At 33.1% G+C, this 16,069-nt stretch overlaps 2 protein-coding genes across 3 annotated transcripts; both read right to left on the reverse strand.

Moving 5' to 3' along the window:
• Positions 1-278: 278 nt before the first annotated feature.
• On the reverse strand, positions 279-9,711 carry LOC110658976 (citrate synthase, glyoxysomal). 2 transcript variants are annotated; one of them, XM_021816778.2, is made up of 13 exons: positions 9,314-9,689; positions 8,954-9,134; positions 7,264-7,349; positions 5,509-5,613; positions 5,134-5,196; positions 4,898-5,007; positions 4,422-4,541; positions 4,273-4,348; positions 3,978-4,051; positions 3,729-3,849; positions 2,412-2,509; positions 2,172-2,295; positions 279-637 (listed from the first exon to the last, which is right to left on the reverse strand). In XM_021816778.2, the coding sequence occupies exons 1-13, from the start codon at positions 9,572-9,574 to the stop codon at positions 506-508; spliced, it is 1,551 nt and encodes a 516-aa protein (XP_021672470.2). In that variant the 5' UTR covers positions 9,575-9,689; the 3' UTR covers positions 279-505. The 2 variants fall into 2 exon arrangements, with proteins under 2 accessions (XP_021672470.2, XP_058009230.1); XM_058153247.1 differs by lacking the exon at positions 279-637 and having other exon boundaries at positions 2,383-2,509; positions 9,314-9,711.
• A 3,238-nt stretch (positions 9,712-12,949) lies between these two features.
• On the reverse strand, positions 12,950-14,877 carry LOC110658977 (receptor like protein 29-like). The gene has a single exon (XM_058153248.1). The coding sequence runs from the start codon at positions 14,418-14,420 to the stop codon at positions 13,005-13,007; it is 1,416 nt and encodes a 471-aa protein (XP_058009231.1). The 5' UTR covers positions 14,421-14,877; the 3' UTR covers positions 12,950-13,004.
• Positions 14,878-16,069: the final 1,192 nt, after the last annotated feature.

The following is a 16,069-nucleotide window of genomic DNA, read 5'->3' on the forward strand; positions in this document are numbered from 1 at the left end:
TTAATTTAATGTTTTTAAATTATTCGTCTACTTAAACACCTTGCATGGATAAAAATATCAGTTAACAATTGCTTTGCTATTCGACGAATCAAATTTTAAGGAGATTTATATGACAAATTAATATTTAAAGACAATGTTAGATATACTTCTAGGGAAAGATATCCCAAAGAAGCATCTATGGAATTTGATGCTCCATAGAAATTGACAATTATCCTCGGCAAGCCATCACAATCAAGGCCAAATCAATAAAATGAGTAGTACATACTGGCAAGAAATGATTAAAACCAGAAAATAAAACATTTCATGGCATTTCTTTCCAGCTATGAATTGCAAAATATTATTTTGTATTTGAATACAAATACAGAGCAAACCGTGACAGTTATGCTCCAATAGTGGCCTAAATATTCGGAGTTACATTTATTCCCTCATTCTTATAATTTTCACATAATTATTTCATTTTTCCCCTCCCCTTCAAATTGACATATTAAATGAACCCAATGAACGCCTAAATCCCAGATCCAGCAAGCCGGCGCCTAGAGGCATTTGAAACAGAAACTTGACCAAGCCTATCTGCATCGCTTGTTTCCATCCTTTCTTTGAGTGGCATATAATGTCGAAGCCATGCCCCAGTGTAGACCTATACAACCAGACAACATTCACAAACATAACAAATTGCTGCAAAATTTCTTCCTAACACAATTCTTTCCAGCATTCATGTCCAGTTTGATGATGAAAAAAGAAAGCCTACAACCACTGGATGAGCCTAAAATTCTATATAAGAACAAAGCATGCAAGTATTTAGTCATAAATAGAGTTTTTGATTACCAATTCTTGAAAATTTCAGTTAGTTTTCGGTTATAGTTTAAGTTACCTTTGAAATAGTAACCAAAATAACCAAATTTTATTAATTAATGAATATATATTATTGATAATTATTTTATAGGTTAGTTAGAAATTTGGTTCAGTTTGGTTTGGTTAACCAAATCCTCACTCCTAGAAATAAGTATAGAAATGTATCCATATATGTTATAGATTCAGATATGGAAGAAGTAACAGCAACAACAATAGTAATAGTAGCTGCCAAAAAGCAGTTGTAGACAATCCCCAATTAACTTCTTGAATAGGCACCAAGCCATCACTTCCATTTTTTGATGTCCCATAATTTTATAGATCTATACATTATGCCTCCTAGATCTGCACCGTGTATGTCCTGTAATTGTTACAACCCTAGTCCTTACCGTCAACTTTGTGAATAAATGAAACCCCAATACACTTCTTCCACTCAAATCCTCCAGATTTTTGTTTTCTTTTCCATGAAACCTACCAATAGTGCAACGATCTTGATAGTGACTGTACGACACAACTTCTCTTGAGATATTAGATAACATCAAATATATGCAACTAGCACTGCGATTCAATTAAAAAAATTGTCTACATCAATAACAACTAAATCTCAATCCAAACTAGTTGAGCTCAACTATATAGATCATTTTTCACCATTCAATTCTATTTGAAACCAATCCCAAACAAATGATTGTCTGAATGAACAAAATTAACCAGTCTCTATGAGAATTGGGTGAGGTTCCGATAGTATGATTTTAGCTTTTTATCACAGTTAACAGCATTCACAATTACTAGATTTCTAAATATTACAATCACACATAAAGCAAATTGTAGTCTATTGCCACTGACAAGAATTTTTCGAGAGCAAAAATTTTGGAAAAGGAATGTACAACCCTAAACACTGTCACTTTAACTGTGGCATGTCTTTTACACCCTAAAATAAGTCCTTGATCAGAGGTATTACTTCTCTAACATTTGCTATTAACTTATCAAGGGGAACTTAAAAGGATGTTAGAATCAGATTGATTCAACTCCAGCCTCTCTAAAAGAGGCCATGGACCCAGATCAGAATTTGGTTCAAAATTTTCACCAGAGCACATAACCAACGTCAACTATAACAGTACAGTTATCATATTGGTTTACTTGTAAAGATTAACCACACAGGTTCTTGCTTAACAAAACCTAGTTGGTCTGCCATGTGACATGGCATCAATTGCAGATTTTAGAGAAAGGTTCATGTATATAACAAAACTGAATTATAAACAATAATCAAACAAAATACATCAAGAAGAAACCCAAAAAAAATTCAAGTAATAGTTAGAATGAACCTGCTGTGGTCTCATTATCTTTGTATCAGGATCATCCAGTGACTCTCGCCAGTGTGCTAAGTAACCAGCCATTCGAGGAATAGCAAATAATACAGGGAAGAACTCCGTTGGAAATCCCATTGCTCTGTTAACAAGAATTTATTATCGTCAACAATTTTGCGCTTTAGAAAAAATTAACAAGATATATTGTATTTCCAGTCAGACCAAGCACCATAGAAGTTGATGTTATCTTATCTCTACCTATATATTAATCCAGAGTAGAAATCAACATTTGGATATAGCTTCCTCTTAACGAAATATTCATCAGATAGTGCAGCTTTCTCCAAAGCAACTGCTACCTGCAAAGAACACAATTAATGCTTAGGAGATTGGAAATCACATCCACAATCTTATAGTGTATTGAACATCTTCAATAAAACAGATTACAAATTAAATACCAAAAGCCTAACCAGACTGTCATTAGATAAAGCACTTTTTTTTTCTTTATGATCAACTTACACAAGTTTAAACATAGATTCTAAGTTCTGATAACCACAAAGAATCTCACATATTGAGACCATTGCATAAACAAATGAAATAAGGTGGGGACATGCATAGAGACAAGATCATGAAAAAACATAAAGGCATTACAATAATTTGGTATAAATGTTTATGATTTGTTTCTCCTCATTCATGCTTAAAAAAATAACATGGCCATTACATAGCTGAAAACATATTTATTTAAAGCACAAAAACTAGTTTCAAGATCCTATGCAATGCCCAACTTAAAGTCAGCCAAACTAATTTTAACACACTTCCAACACCTATTACATACCAGAATGTGTCCAAGAAATTGATCCTTTTTAAACTTGACATGAATGTCAATTATTTTTAAATTAATTGCCCTTCACGAGTATTTTGGTTTGGTTTGGTTCCGCTTTTACATTTCTAGTAATTCAATTCTTGTTTTTTCAATTCGGTTTTGGTTTGTAACCGAACTGACCAAATGAACACCCCTAGAGCCTACCATTGTATTGGGATTTTTAATTTTCATGAAAAGTTTTTTCTCTCACTTCATGGGAAAAGTGTTTTGCTTTTGTCTTTTAAAAATATATTTTTTAATATGTAAATAAAAAAATGCTTTTTATTTTTTCTTATAAATTAGCAAAAAGCAAAAAAAGTTACCTTTTAGCAATTAACCGAATGCTACCTTAATGCTTTGCTTGAATTTGGTGCAATATTTTTAGTTTAGAATAATTGCATATGTTATTGTTACATTGTTTTGCATTATATTAAAATTTAATGCTTAAGATAATTTACATGAGATCTTATTAGGACCAACAAAGGTCTTCTAGATTAAAGTGGTTTAGATAACTAATGATACCAGAAATGTCAACTCAATATGAAATATTATTTGTTACTAGATAAAAACAAATTGGATATGGTATGTTTATATTTTCAGAATTTTTCATTGCTGCGTACCTTAATTCATGTCATGTCATATGTCTGTCCCCACATCGTAGTGTCAATATAAGACAAGACAAATTAGATAGAACATGATAGAGAGTAGGAAATTACCTCAATAAGAGGATCTCGACCAACAATAGAAAATACTTCCTCTGCTAGTTTCTTAATGACTTTTGCTCTGGGATCATAGTTTTTGTACACCCTATGTCCAAAACCCGACATCTTTCGCTTCCTAAAAAAATGGAAAGTTGAAAGAAAAATCATAACTTTGACGAAATAAAAGCATTTTTCCTGAGAAGGTATTTGTCATGCAATGTGTTTGGGAAATAAAAATACACATAAATCAAAAGCAACATTCACCTGTTTTTCACACCCTCAATGAAGTCTGGAATGTTCTCAACAGTTCCGATCTCACTCAACATCTTAAGCACAGCCTAAAACAAGCAAGTAACAGGAAAAAGTTTACTGACTGGTGCCTTAAACAAAATAACAGAAACAGGCAACTCACTGTTGGCATAAAATATAACTTGAGAACAACAAAATAAGATCTAAAAGTAGTGGGGAAGAGAGAGAGAGAGAGAGAGAGAGAGATCTAGGAACTAATTTTAACTTTTAAGCATGGCATTGAATAATGAAGTCATAACAATATGCTTGCCTCATTTGCTCCACCATGAAGAGGACCGTACAGTGCTCCAACAGCCCCAGCAAGAGAAGTGTATACATCGACACCACTGCAAATAGAAACTTCAAATTTGAGAAAAGACTAAGGGCTGCTTTGTTTCAGATGAGAATTAGGATGTGCACCTCGATGCAAGATGCCTGGCAGCAGCAGTGGAGCAATTCATTTCATGCTCTGCATGCAGTATGAAAAGTATGTCTAGCACTCGAGCAAGTCGAGGATTAGGTTTATATGATCGATTAGCTCTGCAAGTTCATAGAAAAGTAGTTTTAATTAGGACAAAAAAGGCAAAATATTCCTTCTAGCAATAATTATAAGATTTTAGTAAAAAGACTGGCCATTATGGCATGTCATTCATTAGTTTTACAAATGGAACCTCCATTTCTTTTTAAAAGAGAATGCATAAAGAATATGTATATAACATGGCAATGTGGCAAGAAAATGGAATGTAAAAGAATTAATAAAAGAAATTTTAAAAAAAATCAGAAAGATTATTGTTTTTGCAAAATATGTTGAAAACCACATCAATGAGAACAAACTTGCATTTCACAAAAATAAACATGGTATCTAGATATCAATGAAAAGATGCCACACCACATACAGTGAATCTAGCATGTACAAGAAGTTCTCTGCGTAAGAAAGGTTGCTGGAAGGCAAAACTGGAGGCCTGCCTGCCAACCTCAAATATGCTGCTGCTGCAATAGTAGGTGCCTACAAAATATTACATGAATTAAAGAATTAGGTATAAAACGAAGTGTTACAGCATAGCAGTGACTGAACCATTTATCTCGAATCAAGGAGAAGAGAGAATACACATAAAATAATTAAACAGTAGACCTTTCCAAGAATGCGAGCAATTTGTTTGTCTCTGACTTGTTTGGACTTGTAAAGATCTTGCCCCTGCACCAATAAAAAAGATCTGATCAGAAATGTCTGGAAACCTCATAAAATCAATAAAATACATCTCAAATTAAACATTTAATTAAAAAAAAGAACAATCGTTAAACTAAATTTGATGTTCTCCAATCCCAACACTGTGACTTCAGGAGCCAGTTTACAACCATTAGTCAACCATTACCATAACCTTCAAGTATTTTGCAATTTCAATTAAAAAATCGTGCAATAGAACAAAAATACTGTTTCACTATATCCAATATATGCAACATGCCCATGCGCAATGCTCCTCTTCTTAAAGCTAAAATATGAACTTACTCTAAGAGCAGGATTAGCGTCAGGATGAAAGATCGAAAGAGCACTCATTGCACTGACAAGTACACCCATTGGGTGTGCATCATGAGGCATTGCCTGTATAATATCCTACAAAACAAATTTAACAAATGTCAGAAACAAAAGTTGAATTAAACTTATAAACAAGAACTTTTCATATCATTGTTATATGAAACAAAAAATATACATTTGTTTCTTGATGCTAGAGTCACATTTCACGCTCATTTATTGAGACTCAGACAAGGCCTGCTAAAAAATGGAACTTCTTCGCATCAAGTAATATCAAACTTTATCAAAATATCACAAGAATTCTCGGAACACCAAGTAATGTAGAAATTATGCTTCCAGTAGGGAAAAAGAAATTATATATGAATCACATAGGCCAAGCAGCAGAAATCCAGAAGCTTTGTGTTTTCTATCAAAAAGCATGCAATTAAGTGATCCAAATTTTTCCTAGTGGTGAAAGAAATTCATCTTATTCAGATTCTTTTTACTAATTAAATCATTAAAATATAGAAAGTTAAGGTGGTTACCGTGTTGTTTGAATGCAAAATGATTGACTAGCAACACTCTTCAAAAAGAAAAGCTAGATATATTGATGGATACAAAGAGGGACAGACAGACAAACAAACAAACTCTTAAAAAAATGGGTCAAGCCTAACTCAACTCCAAAAGCTAGTAGCTCAAGGGGGGAGAAGTGTCTAAGGCCATATAAGGGGCACATTAACTCTAGCTCAAACCAATATGGGATCCTAACACATACACACGCGCACACACAAACTCCTCATGCTCAGGACCGAACACCTAGAGTGTGATATGCTTATTGGAGCCCTATATATTGGTTAGGGAGGCTCTGATACCATATTAAGAAAATGGGTCAAGCCTAACTCACCCTCAAAAGCTAGCTCAAGGGGGGAGAAAACCCAAGGCTATATAAGGGGCACATTAACCCTATCCCAAACCAATGTGGGATCTTAACACAGACAATGGAAACAGATCTTATCAATGTTGCTCTGCCCAAAAATAATCCCTAGATTTTTGTCAGTAAATGCATAATTACCAAATTTGTCAGGATAGTTGAAAGTGATGAGAACAATTCACAGCTCACAGGATTTCAAGGAATAAACCCAATATCAAATCCCACTACCCAAATTAGATAACATATTGTATCAATAATGGGCTAATGGTTTTTTTCATATCACTTGATTCTTGCTAGGCGCCACTGACTTCAATTAAAATGCTATGCTACTCTTGTTGAAGAGGGCTAAAAGTTGTGACATTGTTACTAAAGTAGGAAAGAAGGGAGACACACAACTCAGACTAAAATACTCTGAAGCAAAACTTGAGGAATTTTTTTCCTCAAAAAACAGCAAATTGTTGGAAATGGATGGTGCTTAGTATGTGCATCTGATTGCGAGTGTTGCGGTTCATAACTCATGCTTCTCTATAAACATATAATAGAACTAGTAGCCTGCATCTGCCAATAAAGTACTAACTTCCCCAGCATAAATGATATTTAGAACCATAAAACCACATTCAGCAACATAACCTCCTAGAAAAAATCACACGTCTTATTATATTTTGGAAAAATTAACATGGAAATTGGGTTTTATGGCAATTATGAAAATTCTTAAAATAATGATGTTTAAAAAAACAAATAAAGATTATTAACTAAAAAGCATGTAATGCTGCACATCCAGAAATGATGTTTTGGTTACTGTGAGAGGTAGAGGATTATACCAAAATGCCCTGTGGTACAGCGGAATGCTGAGAAATAGCAAATTCCCAGTCTGCTAACTGACTTTCAGATGGCAAGTTCCCATACACTAAAAGAAGGAAACATATTTAAATAAGATCTCAACCAATAACAAAAAAAGCAAGTATGATGCATTTGTGGAAGAAACAGACAGATAAAAATGTTTGAAAATTAATTATAAAGTAGCAATTTGGTAATATTTAGTTTAGAAAAAATTCACCCTTTTCTTTTCGTTTGAGGGAGGGAGTGGAGATGAAAGAGGAGCAAACTAGTTTTTGGCCCAGCCATTGGAGAAATTATTGGCTATCACCATGATTCCATGTACGATAGCCTACAATGGCAAGCCAATAATAAATAGACATATAAGTACAAGTAGGTTCCATAAAAATATGACTACCAAGCCCCTTTTTTTTTCCAAACTAATTAATAACTGAAATGGTCTATATATCTATCGTTTATTGGCTTGCCATTTCATATCAAACAGCCTACATGGATCGTAGGATATAATTTCTCCAGTCATCGGGACATAATTCTATACCCAGTCCAACAGTAATAAAACAAATGGAAAGATAAAAGAACAAACAACACAATTTCATCACAGATTAACGAAATTATATTCTGCTCACATACTCCCCAGTCTCTAGTCTCCGGCACGGTATTTACAAATAAGAAAATAATGTTCTTTTAGCATTCTCATTTTTCTTTTTCTCTCTTTTTCTTTTTCTCAGTTATGACATCTCAATGCATATACATCTTTCTAATAGACTTAACCCATTTTCTTGTCCAATGTCTCATCCAATGTCCAAGTCAACCTAGCTCATGAAACTTGTGAAAAGGTCCAAAACATTTAAGAAACCTTGCACAAATTGCATTACATTTTTCAATGTTCACAAACAATGTAGAGTAGGCTACATTCGGTGTGAGAGACAGGACAACATAGGATCAATTAACGACACCTGACAATAAAACAAGAGAATATGTTTTAAAAAAAAAAAAAAGAGAAGATAAATAATTATTAATATATTAAAATATAATATAATAGCAAATAAATAATATATTTAATATAATAAATTAATATACAGAATATGATATAAAATCATAACAAATATATAAATAATACTAAATGTATTTTATTATTCTTGTCGCATGGCACTAAACAGGTAAAGAGACAGAAACAAGGACGACTTGTCCTGTCAGTTGATGTACCAAACACAGCACTATGATCTCAATGCACAAGCTGAATAGTTTTTGTACCATTTGCTATGGAACTAATTATAGATTTCAAAGGAACGAGCAACTGACTATTGGCATTTCTATTTAGTTAAATACAATAGCAAAAAGTGAACATCTTAATCAAAACAGATGAATTGACAGAATGAAAGACAAGAATAAAAAAGCTAGTATTTCCTTGTTCTTGAAGTGTACGTGGCAATGCTCTAAGATACCAAGAATGTATAAAGTGGAAAAACGCACGTAGGCATACCTCAAACTCAAGAAATTGCTTTTCTTTTTGAGACATCTCAATGTGGCAAGTGGTTTAACTTGCAAAGAGAGGGCCTCAAAATAAAATTCAGTCAGTCACTCTTGAATCAAGATTATGATTCCTTGGAAATCTATGTGTGTAACAAGTTCCAAAAATTATTACCACTATGGATAATTACAAAGGGTACTCACATATGAGGTAGGACACTTCCAAAAAGGTGCTACTCTCAGCCAACTCCTCTATTGGGTAGCCTCTATATCTGAGGATACCCTCGTCACCATCGATGTAAGAAATTGAAGACTGAACAGGAGCCGTGTTGAGATAACCTGGGTCATAAAGTTTGAGCCCCTTGTCATCCTTTCCAGCTGATATCTGTAAGAAGTTTCACAGCTATCAGATCAATTGCACATCAAGATTAACAGTACATAAACAAAAATTAGCCCAATCAAATTAAAATTAATTAGTGATCCGTGATCGTATTCATGTGCTATATGAAAAAAAAAAAAAAAACTTCAAGAACAGGAATAGATCATCAAAGAGGATAATAATACCTTTTTGAAATCAGAGGCTTTGACTGTGCCATGTTCAGAGACCTGAATTTGATACTTCTTACCGTTCCTCTCATCAATGACGGTGAGAGTTCTCTGTAAGTTTCCCGGCGGCGGGACCAGGGCGGAGACACTCTGCGCCTCTAAAACGGGAGGCGAAATCGAGGCCGACTCAATCGACGCCGCGGCAGTAAGGTGAGCTGCGAGCACGGCCAACCGGCCACTAGCAGCGATGGAGAAGGAGGAAGAGTCGGATTTTGACATGGTTAGATTAAGTGAAACCACTAGTGTTGATTAATTACTTGAGAGAATAGAGAGAAGGCAGCGTCTGCGTTATGGGGCTTTTTCTACAGAGCAAAAAAAAAAATAATAATAATATTAAGAAAATAAATTTATTTTCGGAAATCACGACTGCTAACGTGGCAATGGCGGTACTAATCCAATTGCTACACCACCTGAGGAGTTGTTCAGGTCGTTAGCTAGCCGAAACTAGATGGCCGCTGATACATATATTTTAATATTTATTTTTAATTTATAATTAATAATTTTCAAATAATATGAAAATATATTTAAATTACATTTTGTGGCTTTATTTTTCATATTTATTTATTTTGTTTGTTAAAAAATACGTGGCACAATCGCCAAGAGCTTTATCAGACAGAGACTGGATGATATGCAAATACTCGCTGTCGATGTAGGTTATTGGTCAACTCGCCAAGCGATTGTTCCACGTTGTGTTGTTGATGACGTGTCTAAACAATTTGAGGAGTAGTTATTAGATGATCATTTTAGCGCATGTGGCCAAAGAGATTAGATTTCGCACGCGCGAATAGGATAATCCTCATAGGAATGCTAAATAGTAGTTGAGATATGATACCACCGTTGCCTACCATCACAACATATTTAATAATTCTTCGTATATTTCTTAACTAATTAAAAAAAAATTATGCAAATTAATTTTTAATAAGAAACAAAATATTTTTAAAATTCATTATATGCATAAACTTATTGGCAAAATTATTTGTTAAAAATTTATTTTCAATAAATTTCTAAAATAATTTATTATTTGAAATTTCACCGCTGTGCATATATATTTTAAAGAAGTCAAATTTTATTTTATTTTATTATTTTTTTGAAAACAGTTTTTTTTGAAATTTTTTATAACAATAATTTTTCTTATTATTAATGGATATTATTAATAACGTTTTTAACTTTTTGACTGGTTTTATCCATGAAAAAAAATTAGAAAAATAAATAGAGGGATAAAAATATTTGTGTGATTAAATGATAGAAATAATTAATTTAATTTTAAAAAACTGGGATGCTAAAAATATTAAAAAATATATATTTTTCTCATTTTTTATTTTTTATTTTATATTTAAAATAAATAAAAAATATATATACAAGTCCGCTAGTTTTCATAGGGGCATTTTGTCTCAAAATGGAATGAAAGTAAAGAGGGAAACAGCGGCGTAATGCTTGTACGTACGTGTGGCACTGCGTTACCACGTAAGGCTCTGACTTGTGGCATACTACTGTAAAATTATAAAATTCTGAGTTTAAATATTAATTAGAATTAAATTAATAAAAAATAATTTTAATATTATTAAATTAAAATTTATTAATTATATATACATATGTTGAAAAAGATGTTAGCCCAAAATGTGAAAGTAACCCAGTTGGGGTCAAAGTGTGGAGTGACAGGCCAGGCTTCGGTGAATGGGTAAGGTTGGCAAATATTGGCTAGTCGACAAAGTGTGAAGACCCCCATTGATGAGGTCTGCAGAGAAGAAGCGTGAGAAATAGTAGTTTGGTGTGACAACTGACATTTATTTCCTTGTTTTTCACTCTCCCACTCCATTAGGGGTGGGCGGGAAGTGGCTGGCCTCGTGGGCTTTCTGGGTTTGGGTTCTACTTGGTTGTTGTTTTCTTTGAAAGGGGAAGTTTCCCGTTTGGTTCTTTTCAAAATGGTTGCCCATCGCCCTGAGAGGGTGGGGAGGGATTGACAATGATAGTACTAAATTTTAAGTGGATATTTACTACTCCTCCTTCAATTTTACATTTAAATTATATATATAATTTTTTTTTAAAGTAAATATCACAATATTAAGACAGAATATGCAAATTGAAAATGAAAGAGCAAAGCAATTGAGCAATTAAAAAGTGCACTGAAAATCACTGTTTGCAAAGGTTAAAAAGTATTTTGAAATGCAAGGGAAAAAGAGCAGTGAGAACTGAGACATTCATGTCTTACTCTAGACTCTAGGTGAGTAGTGTAGTGTCCTTGTGAGTCTGTCCCCTTGTGGTCTTGTTTCATCAAACACTCCTGCCTGCTTTTGCTTGTACCCTTAAACCCCACTTCCTTTTTGTTTTCTTTTTCCATCTTAATACTTACTTTTTTTTTTTTAAATAAAGCATTTCTAAATTTTATTAAAGTCTTAATGGAAGATTGATATGAATAATAAAAGATTTTATATATCTTAAATAAAGTTGAGTATTTAATTTTTGTAATAAAAAAATATTTATTAAAAGTGTTTTATCTTAAAGTCTCTTCAATATGAATAGAATTAAGTCAAATTCAGTGACCTACAAGGTATTTGTAATATATTTTTAAAAAAATCAAAGAATTTTTTAATTTAATTATATAATAATTACATTGATATCTTCCTTTTTATTTGTTCCTCTGAGCTTCATTTTTAAAATTTGTCCTCAAGCTGTGGGGTAGTATTCTCAATCAGTCTTTGTTGTAAAAATGCTTTTTGGATGGGGCCTTCTTCAAATTCAGAACAATAATTTCATGTCTTTTCTTTTTACTACTGAACCTCACAATTTCTTGACAAAAAAAAAAAACTCACAATTAAATTTCATCATGTAGTGAAAATAAAGCCTAAGTATATATATATATATATATATATATATATATATATATATATATTTCTTAAACATTTCCCAATAAAGACAAGTTGCAAAACATAAGTCTCATCTAAAATTATTATCCCAAATTTATTTTATTTATTATAAATAATTTAAAACTTTGGTTCTCCTACCATTCCATCCCAGTTTTGCATCACAGTCATATGCTCAATTCTGAAATCCCTCCAAGACAACGGACCACAACAACCAATTAGGCCACGTTCTGTGCAGCAAATATGATTATTGTGACAACAAATGTAGTAACAATCTGGGATTGAAGTAGATGCCTTCAGAGACAATGTCAGATTTTTATTCTAGCATGCCCTTATTGAAATTTTTAGAAGTGCCAATATCTCATAGCTGAAGCATGAGTGATTAAACTTTATGAGCACATCAACTTTCTAATTTAATGGTTCAGTCTGTAATTTCTACAGTGGCTAAAGATGGCATAAAATTTGGCAAACTCTTTGGGAGTAGAATACCGTCAAACTGAATATTGAAATGCTCAGTATGTTCCTGATTATAGCCACATGTAGAGGCTTCTCTGCTAAATATTGGCAACCCAGAATAGCAGAAGAACCTTAATTTTCTGTTGAAGTTAGCAGAGCCTGGAATAACCTATTGCAAACAAAGCCTGGAAAGCCTTTATCAAATTCTAACAGATCAAATGCCATTACTAATTTTTATATGAACTACCAGAAAATAAAATAAAACAAAATAAGAAGCTAAAGAAAACCCGCAATTTTAATTTAGAGAAGTGATTAATATGATACTAAAATCACTAAAACAGTATTGGGTGCAATACAAGAACAAGAAGACCACCAAATAGAAAGAATGGTTTGGAGAACCCGTGATAAGCTTCAGATTTCCTGATCAAAGAGCTATTCTTGCTGGTTTCACAGACACCAACTCCAACTTCAATCTTGACATTATATGCTTCAGTTGGACTCAAACATAGGCCTGGATTACCACTTAGGTCCAAATTCCTTCCTAGCCTCTTCAAGAAACTTGCATCGAAAGGCACAACTCCTCCCAACAAGTTTCTGCTAAGATTCAAGTGATAAATGTGAGAGAGACTGGCAAAACCTGCCGGAATTTCACCTATCAATCTGTTGTTCTGAAGAGACAATGTGCTTAGATTCATCAACAGAGAAAAGCTGGGTGGAATAGTGCCTGAATACCCCGAATTGGCAAGCCTTAGCTCTTGTAGTTTCACTAGCTTACCGAACCCTACTGGCAAAGGAATACTTATTGGATTGTCATCCATGATAAAATACTGCAAGCTTTGTAACTTTGACAATCCGGCTGGAAAATTTCCACTGAATCTGTTGTTACTCAAAGCCATGAAAGCCAATGAACTGAGCTTCTCTATGGTATCAGGAATACGACCATTAAGCGAATTTGAACTCAAATCAAGTTTCTGAAGCAAACCCAGTTGGCCGATAGTGCCTGGAATTGTGCCAGTAAGCGAATTATAGCTTAGATCAAGGCCCACTAGGTTTCTAAGATTACCCAATCCAATTGGTATAGCACCTGTGAGAATATTATAGCTCAAATCAAGGTGTATCAAGGAGCTCAACCTAAAAATCCCAACCGGAATAGGCCCAGAAAGGCGATTTTGTGACAATGTGAGGATTTGTAAGGACTTTAGGAAGGAAATTTGAGGTGGGATTGGACCAACAAGCGCTGGGTTTGATCTAAGACTAAGTTGCTGAAGCGAAGAATTTGACAGTCTATTTGGAGGAACAGAGAGAAGGGTTTTGGTGTGAGTGAAACAATTCAAGAAGAAAACAGATTGAAGAAAAGGAAGAGCAAAGATTTGGTTAGGAAATGTAGCAGTGCTCTTGCATGTTGGATTTGGACGAGTACCAAAATCAAGCCTCGAGACATGGAAGTGGTTATCTGGTCCTAATCGGCACTCAATTCCAGGCCAAAGTGAGTCAGACTTACAAGGGTTGGGGTAAGAAGTTCTCCAGGATTGATCAGAGGACAAGGAGTCCATGATCCTGAAAAGGGTCTCAGCCTCCGAGTGAAGCATGTCGTTGGTTGACAGGAGACTCTTATTAGGGGCTGGTGCTGGCGGTTGTTTCCTTGCATGGGTGATGGAGACAGAAGGAAGAGGAGAGAGAAAGAAGGGAAGCAGAAGAAGAAACATAGTGGGAACTGAAGGTGAAAGGGTAAAGCAACTGCAAAACATTGTGAAGAGGTATGGAAGAGGTGTAGTGGTCAGGTGCAGCAGTTGCTTGGGTGGTTTTAGAAGTGAGCAGTTTAATTTGATGCGTGAGAGAGACCAACCATGAGAGAGAGAGAGAGAGAGAGAGAGAGAGAGATGTGATTGATAGGATGGGTGGGTAGTGACTTTATGAGTGGGGTCATGACATTTGAGTGAGAATGTGAAGCCAAGGTAGGGTCAAAAGATGGACATGATTTTGGAGAGGAAGAGAGATGTGCGTTGGGAGCATGTTTCACTTTATCAGACAACAGACATGAGCCGATGGTGTTAAATTCCTGTGAAATTTTGTTCATAAAATGCAGATTTCTCATAAACTCCTTCCTTCGTTGATAAACAAGACTATATGCAAAATCATGGAAATGGAAGACAAAGCAAAGCCAAATGATAAACTAAAATTGAGATATCCCTTTTCTATCAAATTGATTTTATGAGAAAGTTATTTCATATGGAATAAATTTTAAAACAATATAATTCATTTAAATTATGTTATTTAGAATAATTAATGAAATAAACGTAGTTATTTTCCTATTTCATCTTTATTTATAAAACAATAACATAAGTGAAATGAGTATTTGTGTTTAATAGAAAATTTTGTTAAATAAATTAATTTTTTATGAAATTATGTCGTTCTTATATAAATTCCTTTCTTTCAAAATAAATCTTTTTAACTAAAATAATTAAATTTTAGTAATTTAAAATTTTCCAAATATAAGAATTAATCATATAGAATTTAATTATTTCATTTTTAGACTTTTCAAATACAAATAAAGTCTTTTATTAAAAATTCAAAACAACCTTATTTTAAATTATATTTATCTCTTTATAAATAAAGGCAAAATAAAAAACCATATATATACATTCACATCATTTATCAATTATTTTAAATAATAAAATTCGAATAAATTCTATCATTTTTAATTTAATTTGAATTCTTGCATAAAGCCATTTCAAACGATATGCAAAGAAGAATTTTTCAGGAAAGGAATATATATGAATTTATAACAGACTGACCTGATTCAAATTTATGCAAGTTTTTATAAATTTATAGAGTTTTAGGATTGAGTAGCAATTGGGTAGGAGAGATCAGCGCGCTGGAGACTCATGATAATTTACAGCAGGCCAGACTAGCACCGGAAGAGGGTGGACTGGGCCATATGTGATGGGTTACAAGAGCGTGCAGCTACAGTATTAAGGTTTAGGATTTGTTTGAAATTACTGTTAAAAAAATATTAATTAGAGAATATTAATAACTAATTTAAAATTAAATTTAATAAATTTTAATTATAAAAATATTAAAATAAAAAATAATTAAAAAATTTTTTTTTAACAATATCTAAAATGATTTTTTTCGTAAAAATAATTTTGGCTTTCTAACATCACCAAGTATACTGTAAAGAGCATCTCCTATTGAGTGTTTATGTGTTTCGTGTGTAGGTGGGGAATGGGCTAGTTATCTATATATCATACTCCTCATTTCTTTTACTAAATTTATATTTAAATAAAGAAACTTAGATGACCTACCCATATCATTAATGAAAATATAAAAATATTGGAAATTTTTAAATTTTAAGATTTGTATTCATTTGATCAAGCTATTAATCTAAAGGCAATTA

This window comes from Hevea brasiliensis, chromosome 9, assembly GCF_030052815.1.
Source record: "Hevea brasiliensis isolate MT/VB/25A 57/8 chromosome 9, ASM3005281v1, whole genome shotgun sequence".
Lineage (NCBI taxonomy): Eukaryota > Viridiplantae > Streptophyta > Magnoliopsida > Malpighiales > Euphorbiaceae > Hevea > Hevea brasiliensis.